This window comes from Sorex fumeus, unplaced genomic scaffold, assembly GCF_029834395.1.
Source record: "Sorex fumeus unplaced genomic scaffold, SorFum_2.1 ptg000051l, whole genome shotgun sequence".
Taxonomy (NCBI): domain Eukaryota; kingdom Metazoa; phylum Chordata; class Mammalia; order Eulipotyphla; family Soricidae; genus Sorex; species Sorex fumeus.
In genome coordinates this window covers 10,302,041-10,326,182 of record NW_026606108.1, presented here as the reverse complement: position 1 = coordinate 10,326,182, position 24,142 = coordinate 10,302,041, and the positions used below count along the sequence as shown (strand labels likewise).

The 24,142-nt window shown below is 40.6% G+C and overlaps 1 protein-coding gene across 1 annotated transcript; it reads right to left on the bottom strand.

Annotated features, from left to right (window-relative positions):
* Positions 1 to 21,812: 21,812 nt before the first annotated feature.
* Positions 21,813 to 22,751, bottom strand: LOC130033024 (olfactory receptor 2H1-like). The gene has a single exon (XM_056124726.1). It carries the CDS (start codon positions 22,749 to 22,751, stop codon positions 21,813 to 21,815), a length of 939 nt encoding a protein of 312 aa, XP_055980701.1.
* Positions 22,752 to 24,142: the final 1,391 nt, after the last annotated feature.

The following is a 24,142-nucleotide window of genomic DNA, read 5'->3' as shown; positions in this document are numbered from 1 at the left end:
TATTTTGGTCATTGTTTCTTTTGAGGTGCAGAAGCTTCTTAGTTTAAGATAGTCCCATTTATCTATCTCTGTTTTCACTTGCTGGGCCAGTGGCATGACATCTTTGAAGATACCATTAGCTTCAATGTCATTGAGGGTTTTGCCAACCTTGTCTTCTTTGTACCTTATGGATTCCGGTCTGATGTTGAGGTCTTTAATCCATTTTGAACTTACTTTTGTACATGGTGTTAGGCAGAGATCTGAGCCCAATTTTTTGCATGTAGCCGTCCAGTTTTGCCAGCCAATTTGTTAAAGAGACTTTCCTTACTCCACTTCACATTTCTTGCTCCTTTATCAAAGATTAGATGATCATATGATTGAGGGGAGATGGCAGTGTATTCAACCCTGTTCCATTGGTCTGCAGCTCTGCCTTTGTTCCAGTATCATGCAGTTTTAATTATTACTGCTTTGTAGTAGAGTTTCAAGTTAGGGAGATTTATTCCTCCCATTTTCTTTTTCCCAAGAATTGCTTTAGCTATTCGAGGGGGCTTAATGTTCCATATGAATTTCAGGAGTGTTTGCTCCATTTCTTTGAAGAATGTCATGGGTATCCTTATAGGGATTGCATTGAATTTATACAATGCTTTCGGTAGTATTGCCATTTTGACAATGTTAATTCTTCTGATCCATGAGCAGGGAATATCTTTCCATTTCCTCGTGTCCTCTTTTATTTCCTGAAGTAGCGTTTTGTAGTTTTCTTTGTACAGGTCCTTTACTTCTTTAGTTAAGCTGATTCCTAGGTACTTGATTTTCTGGGACAAAATTATGAATGGGATTTTTATGTCACTTTCTTCTCTTTCACTGTTTGCACATAGGAAAGCCATGGACTTTTAGGTATTGATTTTATAGCCTGAAACTTTACTATACAAGTCTATTGTTTCTAGGAGTTTTTTGGTGGAAGTTATTGGGTTCTCTAAGTAGAGTATCATATCATCTGCAAATAGTGAGAGCTTGATTTCTTCCTTTCCTACCTGAATGCCCTTAATATCTTTTTCCTGCCTAATCGCTATTGCAAGTACTTCCAGTACTATATTGAACAGCAGTGGAGAGTGTGGGCATCCCTGTCTCTTCCCTGATCTTAGAGGGAAGGCTCTCAGTTTTTCCCCATTGGGGATGATGGTTGCTGTAGGCTTGTGGTAGATGCCTTTAACTATAATGAGGAAAGTCCCCTCTATACCCATTTTGGCGAGGGTTTTCATCATAAAGGGGTGCTGGATCTTGTCAAATGCTTTCTCTGCATCTATTGATATGATCATATGCTTTTTATCTTTTCTTTTGTTGATATGATGGATTATGTTGATCAATTTCCGAACGTTAAATCATCTTTGCATCCCTGGGATGAATCCTACTTGGTCATGGTGTATGATCTTTTTGATGAGTCGTTGGATTCTATTTGCTAATAGTTTGTTGAGGATCTTTGCATCTGTGTTCATCAGGGATATTTGCCTGTAATTCCCTTTCTTTGTGGTATCTTTGTCTGCTTTTGGTATTGGGGTGATATTTGCTTCGTAGAAACTGTCCGGAAGCGTTTTTGATATTTCAATTTCATGGAAAAGCTTAAAGAGGATTTGGAGTAATTTAAAGACTTGGAAGAATTCACTAGTGAATCCACCTGGGCCAGGACTTTTGTGCTTGGGGAGACTTTTTATTACCATTCCAATTTCCTTGATGGTGATAGGTCTGTTCAGGTATTCCAGGTCTACTTGGTTCAGTCTGTAGGAAGTCTGTAGGAATCTAAGAATTTATCCATTTCCTCAAGGTTTTCATGTTCCATGCCATAAAGCTTCTCAAAGTACTCCCTGAGGATCCTTTGAATTTCTGTAGTTTCTGTTGTAATGACCCCCTTTTCATTTCTGATTCGGTTTATTAGGGTTTTCTCTCTCCCTTTCTTTGTGAGTTTTGCTAGAGGCTTATCGATCTTGTTAATTTTCTCGAAGAACCAGCTCTTGGTTTCATTGATCTTTCGGATTGTTTTTTGGGTTTCCATCTCGTTAATCTCTGCTCTGAGTTTTATTATTTCCTTCCTTCTGTTTGGGTTGGGCTCCTTTCGTTGGTCCTTCTCCAAGCTCTTAAACTGTGAGGTTAGGTTACTTATGTGGGCTCGCTTCTCCTTCCTGAAGAATGTTTGTAGAGCTATAAACTTTTCTCTTAACACAGCTTTTGCTGTGTCCCATAAGTTTTGGTAACTCATGTCCTCATTTTCATTCGTTTCTAGGAATCTTTTGATTTCCTCTTTGATTTCCTTTCTAAGCCACTCATTGTCCAATAGTGCACTGTCTAATTTCCATATGTATGATTTAGTTTTCTGTTTTTGCATGTGATTTTCTTCTAATTTCAGCGCACTGTGGTCTGAGAAGATTGTTGATACAATCTCTATCTTCTTAATTTTATGGAGGTATGTTTTGTGGCTCAGCATGTGGTCTATCTTGAATAATGTTCCATGCATGCTTGAGAAGAATGTGTATTCAGCTTTTTTAGGATGAAGTGTCCTGTATATATCTACTAAGTCCCTTTCTTCCATTGTTTCCCTCAGATGAAGTATGTCCTTGCTAAGCTTGAGTCTGGTTGATCTATCAAGAGGTGATAAAGTGGTGTTGAAGTCTCCCACTAGTATTGTGTTGCTATTGATGTCTTTCTCCAAGTCTATGAATAGTTGTTTTAAGTACATTGCTGGTTCCTCATTAGGTGCATATACATTTATTATTGTAAGTTCTTCCTGTTGTACATATCCTTTGATCAATAAGAAATGACCTTCACTGTCTCTTGTGACCTTCTTCACTCTGAAATCAATGTGGTCTGATATTAGGATGGCTACCCCAGCTTTTTTATGGGAGCTGTTTGCCTGTAGGACTGTTTGACTCTGAGCCTATGTTTGCTTTGACTATTGAGATGTGCTTCTTGCAGGAAGCAGAATGTTGGGTTCAACTTTCTAATCCATCCTGCCACTCTGTTTTTTAATTGGTGCGTTTAGCCCATTGACATTGAGAGAGATTATTGTTATGGGGTTTTGTTCCATTTTCTGTTGAAATTTAGTGTATTTGAGGGGCCTGTCTTGTCTTAAAGTAGCCCATTTAGTTGTTCTTGCAACCATGGTTTTGAGTTTATGAAGTTCCTGAGTTGTTGTTTGTCTGTGAAACTGTGTGTTGTTCCTTCTGTTATGAATGAGAGTCTCGCTGGGTAAAGTATTTTTGGTGAGGCATGTATTTTATTGAGTTTTTTCACTATATCCCACCACTGTTTTCGGGCCATGAGGGTTTCATCATATAAATCAGCTGTGAATCTTAAGGATGCTCCTTTGTAGGAAGTTTCTTTCTTTGATCTCGCTGCTTTCAGAATTTTGTCTCTATCTAAGGTTTTTGTCATTTTGATCAGGATGTGTCTTTGGGTATTTTTATTTGGATTTCTTCTAGCTGGTACCCTTTGGGCCGCCTGAATGTGGTCACATGTTTTCTTCAGCTCTGGAAACGTTGTAGCAATGATGTCTTTGACAGTTTCTTCTTCATCAGGGATTTCTTCCTGCCCCTCTGGGACTCCAATAATTCTTATGTATCCCCTCTTTGCTTCATCACGATCTTCTCTTGCCATCTGTTCCTGAATTGTGAATCTCTTTTTCATTTTCTGCTCTTTTCTGGAGAGTCTCTGAACTTCATCTTCGAGCTCACTGATTCTGTTCTCAGCAGCTGTTACTCTGCTGCGGAGGCCTTCCACTGACTTTTTCAATTCGCCTACCAGGTTTTTCAGATCTGACATTTCCGTTTGCATTTTCCTCATTTCTACCTTCAAATCTTCTTTTCTTTTATTGGCATTGCTTTCCATTCTTTCTTTTAGCTCCCTAAGCATCCTCAGTAGCTCCCTTCTAAATTCCTTGTCAGAAAGGTTGTCTAACACTACAGTACTGTTGGTGTCTTCTGGGCTAGCCTCTTCAATAAGAAAGTTTGGTGGGCTTTTGTGTTGATTTACCATTGTGACCAGTGTGGTTTAGACCTTCACGCTAACTGTTACTATTCTGCTTGAGATGCAGAATGAATTGAGATGAGCTTAATGAATTATTGGCTAATGTGTTTCTTGTGGTTGAAATAACCTAGAGAAGGTTCCATCTAAGAGGGTAATTTATGGTTCCTATGGGATATGTAGTGGGAGAATAATTCGCGGCCACATTAGCAGCCGTGGCTCCAGAAAGGGTCCCTGGAGCCAGCTGGGTACCTGTTCGAATGAGGAGAGAATGCCCGAAGCAGTTCAGCTTTGTTTCCCCACTGTGTGCCTCAGTTCCCGTCCTGCAGATACCAAGGGTGAAAACCGGCTGTTCTCAGGGAATCTAGTTAGCTGCACATGCCCGGAAAGGGTCCCTGGCACTGGGTGCCGGCCGGGTACCTGTTTGAATAAGGAGAGAATGCCCAGAGCGCTTCAGCTTTGTTTCCGCGTGGTCGACTTTGTTCTTGCTCTTAAGGAGAAATAATAGCTAAGATGAAATTATATTTATCTTAACTGGGAGTGATAATTGTTACTGATTTTCCACATTTACATTCCTAAATCACTTTTAATTCTGTTTTATTTCTGTTCAATATGACCTTATACTGGCAAACTTAGCCATGGATTATGTACATCTACAAACTACGTATTAAACCACATAAGATTAAGTCAAGAACATATTATTTTTGATTATCAATAGGAAATATTTTTATAAATAATGGTAATACTTGAGGTGTCTAAAATTCTTTGGTTTCCTCATAATCAATCATAAATTGATTATGTTTATTTCACATTAAATATGTAACCTGAGAACTCATTGTATTCATGTATTGTTTATAATAAGCTATTCAGGTAGTTTTTTTTTTTTCCCCTTTATTTTATTTTATTTTTTTTAAAGTTGTAGATTTACAATTTTTTGTGCTTTGGTTTCAATTATACAATGATCAGATACCCATCCCTCCACCAGTGCCCATTTTCCACCACCATGGATAATATCCCTCCCACCCCCATCCCCCCATCCCCCCGTCTCTGTGGCAGGGCAATCCCCTGTGTTCTCTCTCTCCTTTTGGGTGTTGTGGTCTGCAAAAGAGGCATTGAGTGGCAAACATGTTCAGTCCATAGTCTACTTTCGACATGCATCTCCCCTCCTGGGAGGATCCTCCAAACATCCTTTATTTGGTGCTCCCTTCTCTATCTGAATAGCCCTTTCCTCTAGGATACCCGGCTGTCCTCTAAGTTATGGAGTAATCCTCCTGGTGCTGATCTCAGCTATTCTTGGGTATTAATCTCATACTTTGTTACTTTATATCCCCCAGATGAATGCAATCTTTCTATGTCTATCCCTCTCTTTCTGACTCATTTCGCTTAGCATGATACTTTCCATATTGTACCACTTGTATGTAAATTTCATGACTTCATCTTTTCTAAGAGCTACATAGTACTCCATTGTGTAGATGTACCAAAGTTTCTTTAACCAGTCATCTGTTCTTGGGCATTCAGGTTTCTTCCAGTTTCTGGCTATTGTAAAGAGGGCTGCAATGAACAAACAAGTGCAGATGTCACTTCGACTATACATTTTTGCCTCTCTGGGATATATTCCCAGGAGTGGTATTGCTGGGTCAAATGGGAGCTCAATTTCTAATTTTTTGAGAATCGTCCATACGGTTTTCCAGAAGGGCTGAACCAGTGGACATTCCCACCAACAGTGAAGGAGTGTCCCTTTCTCGCCACATCCACGCCAGCATCGGTTGCTTTTGTTCTTTTGAATTTGGGCCAGTCTCTGAGGTGTGAGATGGTATCTCATTGTGGTTTTGATCTGCATCTCCCTGATGATTAATGATGTAGAGCATTTTCTCATGTGCTTTTTTGCCATTCGGATTTCTTCTTTGAGAAAGTTTCTGTTCATTTCATTGCCCCATTTTTGGATGGGGTTGGATGTTTTCTTCTTGTGGAGTTTAACCAGTATTTTGTATATCCTGGATATCAACCCCTTGTCAGATGTGTATTCGGTGAATATCCTTTCCCATTCTGTAGACTGTCTTTGTATTTTGGTCACTGTTTCTTTGGAGGTGCAGAAGCTTCTTAGTTTAAGATAGTCCCATTTATCTATCTCTGTTTTCACTTGCTCGGCCAGTGGCGTGGCATCTTTGAAGATACCATTAGCTTCAATGTCATGGAGGGTTTTGCCAACTTTATCTTCAATGTACCTTATGGTTTCTGGTCTGATGTTGAGGTCTTTAATCCATTTTGATCTTACTTTTGTACATGGTGTTAGGCAGAGTTCTGAGCCTATTTTTTTGCATGTAGCCGTCCAGTGATGCCAACACAATTTATTTTTTTTTTTTTTCCCCCTTTATTTTATTTTATTTTTTTTAAAGTTGTAGATTTACAATTTTTTGTGCTTTGGTTTCAATTATACAATGATCAGATACCCATCCCTCCACCAGTGCCCATTTTCCACCACCATGGATAATATCCCTCCCACCCCCATCCCCCCATCCCCCCGTCTCTGTGGCAGGGCAATCCCCTGTGTTCTCTCTCTCCTTTTGGGTGGCCAACACAATTTATTAAAGAGGCTTTCCTTACTCCACTTCACATTACTTGCACCTTTATCAAAGATTAGATGAGCATATGATTGAGGAGAGATGTCAGTGTATTCAACCCTGTTCCATTGGTCTGCAGTTCTGCCTTTGTTCCAGTACCATGCTGTTTTAATTATTACTGCTTTGTAGTACAGTTTGAAGTTCGGGAGGTTGATTCCTCCCATTTTCTTTTTCCCAAGAATTGCTTTAGCTATTCGTGGGGGCTTATTGTTCCATATAAATTTCAAGAGTGTTTGCTCCATTTCTTTGAAGAATGTCATGGGTATCCTTATAGGGATTGCATTGAATTTATACAATGCTTTCGGTAGTATTGCCATTTTGACAATGTTAAGTCTCCCGACCCATGAGCAGGGGATATCTTTCCATTTCCTCATGTCCTCTTTTATTTCCTGAAGTAGCGTTTTGTAGTTTTCTTTGTACAGGTCCTTTACTTCCTTAGTTAAGCTGATTCCTAGGTACTTGATTTTCTGGGGCACAATTGTGAATGGGATTGTTTTTTTCATGTTGCTTTCTTCTCTCTCACTGTTTGCGTATAGGAAAGCCATGGACTTTTGGGTATTGATTTTATAACCTGCAACTTTACTATACGAGCCTATTGTTTCTAAGAGTTTTTTGGTGGAAGTTATTGGGTTCTCTAAGTAGAGTATCATATCATCTGCGAATAGTGAGAGCTTGATTTCTTCCTTTCCTACCTGAATGCCCTTAATATCTTTTTCCTGCCTAATCGCTATTGCAAGTACTTCCAGTACTATATTGAACAGCAGTGGAGAGAGTGGGCATCCCTGTCTCGTCCCTGATCTTAGAGGGAAGGCTCTCAGTTTTTCCCCATTGAGGATGATGCTTGCTGTAGGCTTGTGGTAGATGGCTTTAATTATGTTGAGGAAGGTCCCCTCTATACCCATTTTGGCTAGGGTTTTCATCATAAAGGGGTGCTGGATCTTATCAAATGCTTTCTCTGCATCTATTGATATGATCATATGCTTTTTATCTTTTCTTTTGTTGATATGGTGGATTATGTTGATTGATTTCCGAATGTTGAACCATCCTTGCATCCCTGGGATGAATCCTACTTGGTCATGGTGTATGATCTTTTTGATGAGTAGTTGGATTCTATTTGCTAGTAGTTTGTTGAGGATCTTTGCATCTGTGTTCATCAGGGATATCGGCCTGTAATTCTCTTTCTTTGTGGTATCTCTGTCTGCTTTTGGTATCAGTGTGATATTTGCTTCGTAGAAACTGTTTGGAAGTGTTTTTGATATTTCAATTTCGTGGAAAAGCTTAAAGAGTATTGGGAGTAAGTCCTCTTTAAAGATTTGGAAGAATTCACTAGTGAATCCATCCGGGCCAGGACTTTTGTGCTTGGGGAGACTTTTTATTACCATTTCAATTTCCTTGATGGTGATAGGTCTGTTCAGGTATTCCAGGTCTTCTTGGTTCAGCCTTGGGAGTCTGTAGGAGTCTAGGAATTTATCCATTTCCTCGAGGTTTTGATGTTCCGTGGCATAAAGCTTCTCAAAGTACTCCCTGAGGATCCTCTGAATTTCTGTGGTTTCTGTTGTAATGACCCCCTTTTCATTTCTGATTCGGTTTATTAGGGTTTTCTCTCTCCCTTTCTTTGTGAGTTTGGCTAGAGGCTTATCGATCTTGTTAATTTTCTCAAAGAACCAGCTCTTGGTTTCATTGATCTTTCGGATTGTTTTTTGGGTTTCCATCTCGTTAATCTCTGCTCTGAGTTTTATTATTTCCTTTCTCCTGTTCGGGTTGTGCTCCTTTTTTTGGTCCTTCTCCAAGCTCTTAAGCTGTGAGGTTAGGTTACTTATGTGTGCTCGCTCCTCCTTCCTGAGGAATGCTTGTAGAGCTATAAACTTTCCTCTTAACACAGCCTTTGCTGTGTCCCATAAGTTTTGGTAACTCGTGTTCTCATTTTCCTTCGTTTCTAGGAATCTTTTGATTTCCTCTTTGATTTCCTGTCTAATCCACTCGTTGTTCAATAGTGCACTGTTTAATTTCCAGGTGTTTGATTTAGTTTTCTGTTTTTGTGTGTGATTTACTTCTAATTTCAGCGCATTATGGTCTGAGAAGATTGTTGATACAATCTCTACCTTCTTAATTTTATGGAGGCATGTTTTGTGGCTCAGCATGTGGTCTATCTTGGAGAATGTTCCATGTACGCTTGAGAAGAATGTGTATTCAGCTTTTTGTGGATGAAGTGTCCTGTATATATCTACTAAGTCCCTTTCTTCCATTGTTTCCCTCAAATGAAGTATGTCCTTGCTAAGCTTGAGTCTGGTTGATCTATCAAGAGGTGACAAAGCAGTGTTGAAGTCTCCCACTAGTATTGTGTTGCTATTGATGTCTTTTTCCAAATCTATGAGTAGTTGTTTTAAGTACTTTGCTGGTCTCTCATTAGGTGCATACACATTTATTATTGTAAGTTCTTCCTGTTGTACAGATCCTCTGATCAATAAGTAATGGCCTTCACTGTCTCTTATGACCTTCCTCACTCTGAAATCAATGTGGTCTGATATAAGGATGGCTACCCCAGCTTTTTTATGGGAGCTGTTTGCCTGTAGGATTGTTTTCCAGCCTTTGACTCTGAGTCTGTGTTTGCTTTGACTATTGAGATGCGTTTCTTGCAGGCAGCAGAATGTTGGGTTCAATTTTCTAATCCATCCTGCCACTCTATGTCTTTTAATTGGTGCGTTTAGCCCATTGACATTGAGAGAGATTATTGTTATGGGATTTTGTCCCATTGTTATGTTAAAATTTGGTGTATTTGAGGGGCCTTTCTTGCCTTAAAGTAGCCCATTTAGTTGTTCTTGTAACCATGGTTTTGAGTCTATGAAGTTCCTGAGCTGTTGTTTGTCTGTGAAACTGTGTGTTGTTCCTTCTATTATGAATGAGAGTCTTGCTGGGAAAAGTATTTTGGGGGAGGCATTTATTTCATTGAGTTTTTTTACTATGTCCCACCACTGTTTTCGGGCCATGAGGGTTTCATCAGAAAAATCAGCTGTGAATTTTAAGGATGCTCCTTTGTAAGAGATTTCTTTCTTCGATCTTGCTGCTTTCAGAATTTTGTCTCTGTCTAAGGTTTTGGTCATTTTGATCAGAATGTGTCTTGGGGTATTTTTATTTGGGTTTCTTCTAGCTGGTACCCTTCGGGCCTCCTGAATGTGGTCACAAGTTTTCTTCAGCTCTGGAAATGTTGTAGCAATGATGTCTTTGACAGTTTCTTCTTCATCGAGGTTTTCTTCCTGTCCCTCTGGGACTCCAATAATTCTTATGTTACCCCTCTTGGCTTCATCACGATCTTCTCTTGCCATCTGTTCCCGAATTGTGAGTCTCTTTTCCATTTTCTGCTCTTTTCGGGAGAGTCTCTGAACTTCATCTTCGAGCTCACTGATTCTGTTCTCAGCCGCTGTTACTCTGCTGCTGAGGCCTTCCACTGAGCTTTTCAATTCGCCTACGAGATTTTTCAGGTCTGACATTTCTGATTGCATTTTCCTCATTTCTGCCTTTAGATCCTCTTGTCTTCTATTGGCATTGCTTTCCATTGTTTCTTTTAATTCCCTAAGCATCCTAAGTAGCTCCCTTCTGAATTCCTTGTCAGAGAGGTTGTCTAACACTACAGTACTGTTGGTGTCATCTGGGCTAGACTCTTCAATATGAATGTTTGGTGGGCTTTTGCGTTGCTTTACCATTGTGAGAGGTGTGGTTTAGTCCTTCACGTTCAGTGTTACTATTCTGCTTGATATGCAGTGTGAGTTAAGATAGGCTTATGAGTTATTGGCAACTGTATTTCTAGTGGCTGAGCTAAAATAGAGAAGTTTCCATCTAAGAAGTTAGGTTATGGTTCCTATGGCATATGTAGTGGGAAAATATTTCGCGGCCGCGTTAGCGGCCGCGGCTCCGGAAAGAGTCCCTGGCACTGGGCGAGGAGTTGGGAATGTCTCCTGTTTGGAATTGGAGCCGTTCAGCTTTGTTGCCCAGAGCTGGGCCTCTGTGCCCGTCCCACGCGGCTCAGGGGTTGAAAACCGGCTGTCTCGGGGCTGTTTCTAGCTGCGCGTGCCCGGAGAGGAACCCAGGCCCTTGGGGGCGGGCTGTACCTGTTGGAATTGGAGCCGTTCAGCTTTGTTGCCCAGAGCTGGGCCTCTGTGCCCGTCCCACGCGGCTCAGGGGTTGAAAACCGGCTGTCTCGGGGCTGTTTCTAGCTGCGCGTGCCCGGAGAGGAACCCAGGCCCTTGGGGGCGGGCTGTACCTGTTGGAATTGGAGCCGTTCAGCTTTGTTGCCCAGAGCTGGGCCTCTGTGCCCGTCCCACGCGGCTCAGGGGTTGAAAACCGGCTGTCTCGGGGCTGTTTCTAGCTGCGCGTGCCCGGAGAGGAACCCAGGCCCTTGGGGGCGGGCTGTACCTGTTGGAATTGGAGCCGTTCAGCTTTGTTGCCCAGAGCTGGGCCTCTGTGCCCGTCCCACGCGGCTCAGGGGTTGAAAACCGGCTGTCTCGAGGCTGTTTCTAGCTGCGCGTGCCCGGAGAGGAACCCAGGCCCTTGGGGGCGGGCTGTACCTGTTGGAATTGGAGCCGTTCAGCTTTGTTGCCCAGAGCTGGGCCTCTGTGCCCGTCCCACGCGGCTCAGGGGTTGAAAACCGGCTGTCTCGGGGCTGTTTCTAGCTGCGCGTGCCCGGAGAGGAACCCAGGCCCTTGGGGGCGGGCTGTACCTGTTGGAATTGGAGCCGTTCAGCTTTGTTGCCCAGAGCTGGGCCTCTGTGCCCGTCCCACGCGGCTCAGGGGTTGAAAACCGGCTGTCTCGGGGCTGTTTCTAGCTGCGCGTGCCCAGAGAGGAACCCAGGCCCTTGGGGGCGGGCTGTACCTGTTGGAATTGGAGCCGTTCAGCTTTGTTGCCCAGAGCTGGGCCTCTGTGCCCGTCCCACGTGGCTCAGGGGTTGAAAACCGGCTGTCTCCGGGCTGTTTCTAGCTGCGCGTGCCCGGAGAGGAACCCAGGCCCTTGGGGGCGGGCTGTACCTGTTGGAATTGGAGCCGTTCAGCTTTGTTGCCCAGAGCTGGGCCTCTGTGCCCGTCCCACGCGGCTCAGGGGTTGAAAACCGGCTGTCTCGGGGCTGTTTCTAGCTGCGCGTGCCCGGAGAGGAACCCAGGCCCTTGGGGGCGGGCTGTACCTGTTGGAATTGGAGCCGTTCAGCTTTGTTGCCCAGAGCTGGGCCTCTGTGCCCGTCCCACGCGGCTCTCAGGTAGTTTTTACTCTATAAAGTGATGTCTCAAGTAAAAAGTAAAATAAAAGGTAAAAGGTAAATGCCCTCCCGTTGTTCGTCGATTTGCTCAAGCGGGCCCAGTAACGTCTCCATCGAAGACTTTGTTGTTACTGTGTCTGACATATCGAATACATCACGGGGAGCTTGCCATGCTCTGCCGTGTGGGCGAGATACTCTCGGTAGCTTGCGGGGCTCTCCGAGAGGGGCGGAGGAATCGAACTCTGGTCGGCCATGTTGGCTGCGTGCAAGGCAAACGCCCTACCGCTGTGCTATCGCTCCATCTCATTTATATGTATATAAACTTAAGAAATAGAACGTAAATACATAGATATATAAATGCTGTAAGGGGCCAGGTAATAGTACCGCATTTAGAAGTACTGCAGTAGCAAGCCTAATCAGGATTTCTCTCAGCACCACACAGCCTCCTGAGAATCACTGCATATAGTCCTGGAACCCCCAAAGGATAGCCAGCAGTGGCTCTGGAGGCTACTGAATTCCATCACAGTGGCTTTGGCACTATTTGGACGCCTGAACACGGAGCCAGGTTAACCCCTAAGCCCTTGAGTATACACCACAAAAATGGCCTAGGTTTGATACCCAACATCCCATATGTTCTTCCAGAGAATCACTGTTGTGATTTCTGCATGAAGAGCCAGTAGTAATTCCTAAGGACCACCAGGTGTAGCCCAACAACACCAAAAGCAAAAATTAAAAGAAAAAGAAAAAACCAGAAAGATTACATAAAGAATGCAAAATCTAAAACTTAATGTCTCTGACATTCAAATCATTAAAATCAAAATCAAGAGTGATGCCATAAAGTAGAGAATTTAGTCACCAGTTTTATGACCAAGTTATGACTACAGTTTCTGTGTAAAGAGTCATAGTATCTTCTTTCGTAGAACCATCATTATTTATGATATAGTTGATAGAATTCTATGCATGTGATTTTCCAATACCACACCCACCACCAAATTTTCTTTCCCTAGTTTCTCCAGCAGTGAGGCTCAGTTATTTGTTAGAGGTTTTTGAGTGTTTTTTCTTATTACGTAGCCTGTATTATTACCAATTTTTCTATTTTTTTTTTGGAAAGTAGAAAAGTTTGCTCGAGCGGTGAAAAGTTTATTGGAAAGTAGAAGTGAAAAGAAAAGGAGCTCCTCAAGTGGGGAGGAACTTAGTATAGGACTAAGTTAAAAGGGAGTTTCATCCATAATGCCCAAAGGTAGAGAGAGAGTAAGAAGGAAATTGTCTGCCATGGAGGCAGGGGTTGCGGTCCCAGTGGAGATGGTGGGAGGGATACTGGGGACTTTGGTGATAGAACGTGTGCACTGGTGGAGAGATGGGTGTTCAATCATTTTGTGACTAAAACTCCATCATGAAAACTTCATAACTATCTCATGGTGATTCACAAAAAAAAAAATTAAAAGGGATTTTTGTGTAGTACCTTTTAAGGCTTTCTGGTCAATTAAATTTCTTATCAATTTCGGAGCTACACAGCTGAGCTCAGGCAGAGCCAATTTTTAAGCCCAGACCTCCGGGGAACAGGAACCCAGACGGACTGTACCAATAGCAGCCAACACTCAAGGACCCACTTAATCTCCCCCTATCCAGATACAGACCCAGTGTGGATGGAGTCCGGAGCCATGGCTGCATTAGCGTCCATGAATTATTCTACCCCTCCATATCCCATAAAAACCATACATTAGTGTCTTAGGTGGAACTCTCACTAGTGTAACCTGATCACCAGAAACACATTAGGCCAATAATTCATTAGCCCCACCTCAATTAATATTATACAAAAAAAAAAACAGTAACAGTGAACATGAAAGTCTAAACCGCACAGGTAACAATGGTGGAGCAACACAGAAGCCCACAAAGCTCAGTTAGTGAAGAAACTAGCCCAGAAGACCCAACCAGTAGTGAAGCACTAGACAACCTCTCTGACAAAGAATTTAGAAGGGAGCTACTGAGGATGCATAGGGAGCTAAAAAAAATAAAAAATTTAAAAAAAAACAATGGAATGCACCACAAATAAGAAAATAAGATACAAGAGGATTCGAGAGCAGAAATGTGGCAAATACAAACAACATTATAAACCAAAATGACATATCTGAAAAACCTGGTAGGTGAATTGAAAAATCACTGGAGTAACAGCTACTGAGCACAAAATCAGTGAACTCCAAGATGAAGTACAGAGACTCTCCAGACAACAGCAGAAAATGGAAAAGAAACTCACAATGAACCAACAGACATCAAGACAAAATCGAGATGAAGCCAAAAGGAATAACATAAAAATCATTGGAGTCCCAGAGGGACAGGAAGAAAACCCTGACGAAGAAGAAACTTTCAAAGACATCACTTGCTAAGACGTTCCCAGAGCTGAGGAGCACATGCAAGCAGATTCAGGAGGCCCAAAGGGTACCAGCTGGGAGAAATCCAAATAAAAATACCCAAAGACACATCCTGATCAAAATGACAAAAACCTTAGAGACAAAATTCTGAAAGCAGCAAAATCAAAGAAAGAAATTGCCTATAATGGTGCATCCTTAAGATTGACAGCTGACTTATCTGATGAAACCGACAGGACCCAAACACAGTGGAGGGATATAGTGAAAAAACTCAATGAAATAAATGCCTCACCAAAAATGCTTTACCCAGCAAGACTCTCATTCATAACAGAAGGAACAACACGCAGTTTCACAGACAAACAACAACTCAGGAACTTCCTAGAATCAAAACCATGATTACAATAACAACTAAACGGTCTACTTTAAGACAAGTCAAACCCCTCAAATATATCAAACTTCAGCAGAAAGATGGGACAAAACCCCATAACAATAATCTCTCTCAATGTCAATGGGCTAAACGCACCAATTAAAAGACACAGAGTCACAGGATGGATCAGAAAATTAAGCTCAACATTCTGCTGCCTGCAAGAAAGACATCTGAACAGTCAGAGCAAACACAGACTCAAAGTCAAAGACTGGAAAACAATTTTACAGAAAAACAGCTCCCTTAAAAAAGCTGGAGTAGACATTCTGGTATCAGACCACATTGATTTCAGATTGAAGGTCATATGAGACAGTGAAGGTCATTTTTTATCAATCAGGGATCTGTACAGCAGGAAGAACTTACACTCCTAAATGTATATGCACCTAATAAGGGGCCAACAAAGTGCCTTCCTTCGTCTCCCCATCTCCATTCACCTTCCCCGGGAGGGGGAAAGTGGCATGATACTACCGAACACAGGCAGCAGGAGAGATAGACCACTGCAGTCTTTTTGAGTTTACACAATAAGTAGATGAACACGGATAGTATCATGCTAAATGAAATGAGTCAGAAAGAGAGGTACAGACATAGAAGGACTGCACTCATTTTTGGAATACAAAATAACATAATATGAGACTGACACCCAAGGACAGCAGACACAAGGGCCAGGAATATTTCCCCATAGTTTGAAGCCTGTCTCATGAGCTGGGGGGAAGGCAACTGGAATATAGAAGGGATCACTAAGACAATGATGGTTGGAGGAATCATTCGGTATGGGAGATGTGTGCTGAAAGTAGATATAGGACAAATGTGATAACCTCTCATTATCTGTGTTGCAAACCATAATGCACAAAAGTAGAGAGAGAATATGGGGGAAAATTGTCTTCCATGGAGACGGGGGAGGGTGGGAAAGGCAGGGGGTATACTGGGGACATTGGTGGTGGAGAATGTGTACTGGTGGAGAGATGGGTGTTTGATTTTATGATTGAAACTTTGTAACTGTATCTCACAGTGATACAGTTTTTTTTTAAAAAAAAAAGCAGTATGGCACATTCACTCTCTAGTACTTCCTTAGTTTTAACCTGTGCATCAAAATTTGTCAGACTGTCGAACATGATTGCCACTCAATGCCTCTTTTGCAAACCACAGCACCCAAAAGGAGAGAAAAAACAAAAGGGAATGCCCTACCACAGGGGTGGGGTGAGATGGGTGGATGGGGGGGTGGGAGGGATACTGGGAGCACTGGAGGTGGAGAATGGGCACTGGTGGAGGGATGGGTACTCAATCATTGTATAACTGAAACCCAAGCACAAAAAATTGTAAGTCTACAACTGTACCTCATGGTGTTTCACTAATAAAAACAATTAAAAAATAAAAAAATTTTAAAAATTGTCAGACTGTCTGCCAGGTAGAGCTAGGATAGAAAACTATACAGGGGTGGAGGCTGAGATTATGTTCCTGCCAGGGCTGAGTCACAACTGTGCTGGGTGATATTTAGCTCTGTAAATGGGCTGCTCCTACTCAAGGCCAGGTGTGACTGCAGCGTTTGTTGTGTTTAACAAGTCCTGAGACTCTAGGGTTCCTGAGTTCCAAAACAATATTCAATTCTGTGATAAACCGGAAAGCTCATCACCTTAAAACTAACCTCTCAGGAGAAACAGGTCCACTTTAGTTCCCATGTCAATATCTGTTGAACATTGAAAGGACATAGAAAACCTTTCATAGTATAGTATCAGTAATAGTATCAGCAATAGATACTCCCTTCTTGTTCCGGAAGCCAGTCCATTGTGTTGAACTCAAACCCTAGGTCTGCTTTTCCCTTAAGGAGTTTTGGGACAAAATAAGTGTTTACTAAGTTACTTGTGTTCATTCACTTCCCACTATCTATTGGCTTTTTTTTTGTTCATTATGTTTACTGAACTTGTATACTTATCCCTTTCTCTTTCAGTGATTGATTCTCCCCCACCCCCAACACCCCCACAAGAATTTTTCCTTAGTCTTGGACTTGGCCACTATTTTGCCATGGACAGGTTTATCTCACCCTGGACTAATGACTGGTTTCTTTAATGCATTTTCTTTGCGATCCTTTGCAAGTTGCTAGCTCTGTTCAGTTTTTATGTGTGTGCTGTATTTATGTCACAAGGATGCTCACAAACTTCATTTTCTTTTATTATTAAGCCAAGAACATTTCATTTTTTAATTTTGTTTAATTTTATTTTTATTAAAGCACCATAATTCACTTAGTTACTCATAGCTAATTTTTAGACATAAAATATTGTAGCATCAATCCCACCACTAGTGTCAATTTTCCTCCACCATTGTTCCCAGGTTCCCTTTCCTCTCCCTTCCAATACCTTTCTAAGAATCTAAGTTTGGGTATTAAAGATCTCACAAACTTCCTTTTCAGTATTGGGATAAGATGGTTACAATAATGCTGTTTATTATTTTGCTATTCATAATTACTATGCTTTTACTGTCACTAAAATGGCAAATACCATCCATTACTGCCACTAATGTCACTTCTTTTGTGGGTTTTGTGTGTGTGCGTGTGTGTTTTGCTTTCTGGGACACACACAGAGATGTTCAGGTGTTACTCCTGGCTCTGCAAATGGGAAGCTAAGGATCAAACCGGGGTCAGATGTGTGCAAGGCAAGTACCCTAAGCACTGTACTATTGCTTCAGCTTCATTAATGTCACTTGTAATACATTGTTTTTCTATCCACTCCCCCTCCTCTCTACTTGATAACCTCAGTTCTGTGGTCCATTGCCTTGCTTTTTACTTTTGTTTTCTTTTTTTTTAATTTATTTATTTATTTATTGAATCGCTGTGGGAAAAATTACAAAGCTTTCAAGTTTAGGTCTCAGTCATGCAAATATCAATCACAATTCCCTTTACCAACACTTATTTTTCACCACGAAGAACCCCAATAAATCCCCACCTCCCAACCCCCCCGCCAATGTCTGTGGGGTAGATGAATTCTAGTTAACACTCTGTCTACTTTGACTAGCTACATTGTTTTGATAAAAGTTGCACCATTATTATTTAGACTTTACCCCCCCCCAAACTCAGCCGTGCTGAAAAAGCATTGTGAAATGATCTGCTTTCTACAGCTGGGTTCAATGGATTTGGTAAACTCATTCATCTTTTAAAATAACACATTAGATAAATTGGTATTTCTGAATGCCACATTTTATTTTTACTGATTATTTTGGAATATAGACATACAGTAATTTAGTTTCTACTGTGTGAATGTTAGTTGGAATTAGGAAAGGAAAACTTTTATTTTTATTTTTGTAACAAGGGAACACTATCAGGTTATTTATATCCAGAGAAACATCACTACCACTACTTTCCTCACCAGTAATAATAACAGTAACAGGGGCCAGGAAAGTGGAATAATACCTAGTACATTTAAAACCCTGAGACTATTTGACCCATCCTTTGTTCAGAGAACCATAAGCCAGAGGATCACTGAATGTTGTCACTACAAAGACAGAAATAAAAAGAAATTAGTAACAGTTACAACAGATATTAACATACCAAATTTTAAGTGTAGTCAAAAGGAAAAAAAAAGATATTTTGGAATTACACTGTAGCACTGTAGCACTGTCCTCCTGTTGTTCATCGATTTGCTCTAGGGCACCAGTAACATCTCCATTGTGAGACTTGTTACTGTTTTTTGGCATAGAATACCTCATGGGTAGCTTGCCAGGCTTTGCTGTGCGGGCAGCATACTCTCGGTAGCTTACCGGGCTCTCTGAGAGGGGCGGACGAATCAAACCCGGGTCGGCCATGTACAAGGCAAATGCCTTACCCACTATGCTAACACTCTGGCCCATTTTAGAATTAGCAAGAAATAATTTGTATCTATTATTTGAGAATAATATTATCTACCATTTACTGAAATAAAATATAAACTTTACGTAATGAATTCTTAGAGACAGAGGAAGAGAAATTTTCCCTGATTAAAGAAATATAACTACTATATATGCAATGATCCCTTTTAAATTTATCCAGGAGAATTAAAAAGTATGGCATATATAAAGATTCCATATAAAATGTTTTCTGTAGTCATTTATTCTGAAATTTCATCTTACATTTATTCAAGTGATCATTTACGTCTGTATTCTTATTCATTTTCTGTTATTCAAATTGGTCCCCTGGTATTACAATTTTTAGCTAAAATTGTGTTGATCTCACCAATTCCCTTCAGATTGGTTTAAAAATGCTTATTTTCTAAGATTGTAAAATATCCTAAAAATATTTTCCTTGGAGTTTTCTGTGAATATTTTTTGATATATAGCCACGGGCTTACATCATATCTCTTGTTTTTCTAGAATTTTTGCAGATATTATTTAACATTAACAAATAACTCTTTAAATTGTCTTTCAATTTTAATACATATTTCACCTAGTTAAATTCTACTCATTATTTCTATTTTTCTATTGGCTGGCATATTCAATATGCCAAATACGGTAAAAACAACAGGTCTCATTCCCCTGACCCTGAAAGAGCCTCCAATAATGGGGAAAAGACAAGTAAGAAGAGGCTGCTAAAATCTCAGAGCTGGGAGGAAGAGATGTTACTGGCACCCGCTTGAGTAATTTGACGATCAACGGGATGACAGTGATTTCTATTGGAGTTATATCATTGGCATCTCTCCTAAATATGATTGTTGACTTGGCCAAGTGGTTCAGTGGTTCTATTCTTGAGTTGGCAAAGAAGTGCTTGATAGAGGTCGTTCAAGAATTAATGGGCCTCCTATTCCAGAGACTCATAATTAAATCTTGAAGAAAATCAACTAGCTTCAAAAATTTCTAATCTATTAGGTCCCAGTTGAGATCTCCAGGGCGATCTTGGGAGATTCTACCCTAACAAAGTACTGGCTTCCATGATCACACCCCAATAGCTGCTGCATGCCTCCGGCTGTACTCCATTAGTTTACAACTGACCTCCACAGAGATATTAACCTACAAAAAAACTTCAGGTACATCAGGTTTTTGTGCTAAAAACTGCAGATCTTTTTGGAGTTGGGGTAGGGAACCTCCCTACACCTTTCCATACTTCTGCACTTCCAGAAGCCACTGCAGCCACACCCATGTCCCACCATTGCCTTCATGTAAACTCATTTATTATTCCTGTTCCAGAGACCCATAGTTAAATATTGAAAGAGACTTTTTTTAAGAAGTTAAAGGTGTTTCACTAATAAAAATTTTAAAAAATAAAGTTAAAGGGCCTCCTGGTAGTATTTGAATGCAAGTTGGGTTAGATCTGCAGATGCTTGGAGACTGTGCAGAACCAAGAATCAAACTTAAGGCCGAGGGGATTGTACGGTGACAGGGAGTAAGGCGCTTGCATGCAGTCAACCTGGTTCAAGCTCCGTTATCCCATTGTGTCCCCCAAGCACCACCGAAGTAATTTCTGAGCATAGAGCCAGGAGTAACCCCTGAGCGTTGATTTGTGGCCCCAAAACAAACCAAACTCCAGGCTTAGTCCATATGATCTAACACTTGAGCTTTATCCCTAATCCCTAACTCCAAAGCTAACTTTTTGAACCTTTGCCATCATGAGTAAATTCCAGAATAATGGGATTAGGAAAAAAAGCAAATAGCATAGTCAGCAGTCACTTTTGTTGTTGTTGTTAAATGTGTGTGTGTGTGACTTCTGAATTCATACTACAGAATGCTTAAAAGAATTTAGTATTTGGGAAAAGGGAATTAATGAATCTAGGGAAGAACAACTTTTATCTATGCCATTCTGCTGTAGCTTAATCACATGAATTGTAGCTGTTTTCAACACATAGATTTCAGCATGACATTCACTACTTTTTCTATATATATACTTTAGATACACGCGTACATTTTTATTTTAATGTTTTTTGGGGTCACACCAGGCTGTGCTCCTGTCTCTGTGCTCAGGGATCACTCTTGGTTGGGCTCATGGGACCAAATGTGGATTCTGGGTTTACTTTGTAAAGACACGTCCCCTACCCCTATATTACCCTATATTATCTCTCTGGCTGCACATTTTGATTATTCAAAATTATTTCCTATGCTGTCAAATAGACTTGAAATATGTTTTCTGTAAGTTAAAATTATAAATGAAATATAAAATACTTACTAGAAATCCACAAATTTTGCTCAAGCACATATACTAGTACAAAATAAATACATGAATTCCTATGCCAGCTTAAATAAGAAAGGGAGCATTACAAATTCTCAAAAATCGCCCCATGTTCCCCTTCGAAAAACCAAAACTAACGAGAATTCAGACTTCTAACTTGATAGTGTTCATTTTATGTTTTAAATAATTGCCAACTTGACTGTGTGTGATCCCAGAAAAACTGAGACGTGGGGCTTACCTGTGGGCAGCAAAGCCTTCATGTACTCTTATGTACATGTACTCTTCATGTACTCAAAGCCTCATAACTCCCTGAAGTTTATCAGCTAAGTGTCAATAGTTGTAGCCTACTACATATAGTTTATTTTCTTAGTTTGGTTCTCAACTGATAAAGTTAAATTTTACTCATAAATATTCAATGACCTAATTACTCGAGTCACAGTAACTCAAATGAAAGATAAAAGGAATATAATCTTGGTTTAAATTTTATTTTTCTTGAATAATAAAAAAAATATTTCTATTTAATACTCATGTTTTGTCATCAGGAGTCTTAGTCATATTTTAATTGCAATGTCTCAAATTTAGAGTATTGAAATAGTAAATAGAGTATCTAATAGTAAAACTATCTGAAGGCTTCCTTCTGTCTCTACACCCAGAGATCACTCCTAGAGGTGTTCAGGGGAGCATACAGGGTAAAAGGAGTTAGAGTCTGATTGGCAAGCTCCTTAATAGCTGTACTATCCCCCTTCCTCCCCTAGAATACCCTATTACTTATGGGTGTATTATGGAGTGAATAATAATGCATTCTTCTACAGTTGATTTTTTGAGAATTATAATTCTCTGGAAAAATACACTTTAAAAATTACCATGGCCCAATAATGTGTCAGTACATTTGCATTTGCTTTGCTTTGTTTGCAACATGATAAGTAAGATATACAAGAATAGCAAAATTATCGTGATTTGCAAAGCATAATCTTATTTGTCTGAGAGAATATCATGGGTTTGAGAGGATATTATAATTTTTCCATTTCCTTTTCATTCAGATCATTGATTACCTTTCTTGTAAGCTAATCCCCTTCCTTAACAGTCTTCTCAAGGCATTTTTTACCTCTTTGTTCCTTAAAGTGTAGATGAGAGGGTTTAATAAAGGTGTAACTATGGTGTAGAAAAATGTGAAGAACTTGCCATGCTTTGATAGAAAGTGATTCTTAGGGTCTGTGTAGACCACGGCCACGGTCCCATAAAACATGAAAACTACAATGAGGTGAGAAGAACAGGTCGCAATGGCTTTCTGTCTTCCCTCCTCTGACTGCATTTTACCTATAGCTTTACCTATGTAACCATAGGAAGTCAGAATCAACCCCACGGGAACAATAGTGAAGACGATAGCAGAGGCAGTCATCTGCCATTCGTTTGCAGAGGTGTCTCCGCAGGCCAAACGTATAAGGGCCGGAACCTCACACAGAAAATCATCCAGGTGATGGTGAGAACAGAAGGGCAGCTGGAATGTAATGGAAGATTGAATCATAGACTCCATCACACCGGACAGCCAGGCTATGAGTGCCAGCTTCCAACACAGCGTGGGGTGCATGATGATCGTGTAACGCAGAGGCTGGCAAATAGCGATATAACGGTCAAAGGCCATCACCACCAACAAGATTCCTTCAGTGGCGCCAAGACAGAGAAACACACATAGTTGGATGACACAGCCCGCGTAGGTAATGCTTTTGTCTGGCCCCCACAAGTTGAACAGCATCTGAGGCACTGAGGTGGTGGTGAAACAGATCTCCAAAACAGAAAGATTGCTAAGAAAGAAGTACATGGGAGTATGAAGGCGAGGATCCATGAAGGAGATCAAGATAATCGTCAGATTCCCAAAGACAATCATGATATAGAAGAGAATCACAATCCAGAAGAGAACCATTTCTAAGAGCGGCCACTCAGAAAAGCCGAGAAGTACAAAGCCCACTGGGAAGCTCTTGTTGATCATTTCTGTTGCTTTTCACATTGCTCCTTGGGCATAATTACAAGTAATATTTGTTAGTGGGTTTTATAATAATAAAAATCATTTATTTTGAAAAATGAAGTTATTGGTTTTACAATGTATTTTGGCTATATGACATAGAGGTGTTTTTCCTTACGTTAAATTATATTGCAATCTCTTTTCCTGAAGGTTTAATTATTTAAATGAGTAACTTCCAGCGCAAAACCCTCAAATTTATAAAGCTGCTGCCAATTAATATGAATGTGCCCAACTCTGACTCCTCAAATAAACATTGCATTTTTCTTAATAAATTTATCCTAATAAGTTAATCTAGGGCCATAATTTTAAAATTAAAAATATATGAAATTGACATGATCCTAAAATAAACTTTGTTTCACGTTTTAAGTGGAATATGCTTTCCACGTTTTATCTAACTTATACTAAACTAGAGCATTGGGTTTGGTCTCTGAATATTCTCTGAATTCTGAGGACTCTGAAAAAATTGATGGGATATGAATACATAAGAGTAGTATGCTACTAAATTATCATGCTGGTAAAAAGAAACTGAGTATTAGACTATATATACAAATTTCGTTTTGTTTTTGAGACACCCTGAAGTGACCAGGGCTTACCCCTGACTTTATGCTTAGGAATCACTCTGGGTGAGGCTCAAGAGACTGACTATGTGAGGTGGTGTGGATAGAGCCTACGTTTACACTTGCAAGGAAAATGCCTAACCATCTGTACTTTCTCTCTGGTCCCTGAATTAATTTTTATAATTGAATCACTATGAATTACAAAGTTACAGAGATATTTATGATTACATTTCAGGCATACATCATTCCAAAACCAATCCCTGTTCTAGTGTCCCCGACCTTCCACCAATGTCACCAGTTTCCCATCATCCCTTCCCCAGCCTGCCTCTGTGGCAGGACTTTGTCTCCTTCCCCATTGTCCTAATATTACCTTCCCTAACTTATCCACCCCATCCATGCCCCAGTGGTCAACTTCCTAATGAAGACCATCCTCCTGCTCTTTATCGCTATTGCCATTGATCATTTGATATTCCCCTATGAGGTTTCTTTATATCCCACATAGGAGAGAGATCCTCTCCCTTTGACTGATTTTAAGTGAGTTGATACATTTTGGGAACTGTGGAGGACTTGTTTCTTCTTAATAACAACTTGATAGGTAATTATTCAGTGACTATTATTGTGGTTATGCTGTAAACAAAGAGATGTGAGTCTTATTATTATAACACTCATCCGCCTATTGTATAGACTTGTAAACAAAAGAGTAATGGGGCTGAAGAAATACATTTACCCTGCAAACCCCAGCACCACATACGGTCCCCCAGCCAGGCCAGGAATGATTCCTAAGGGCAGAGCCAAGAGTAA

Coding starts and splice junctions, on each gene's coding strand:
- LOC130033024 (XM_056124726.1), bottom strand. CDS start 22,751: ATGATCAACAAGAGCTTCCCAGTGGGCTTTGTACTTCTCGGCTTTTCT.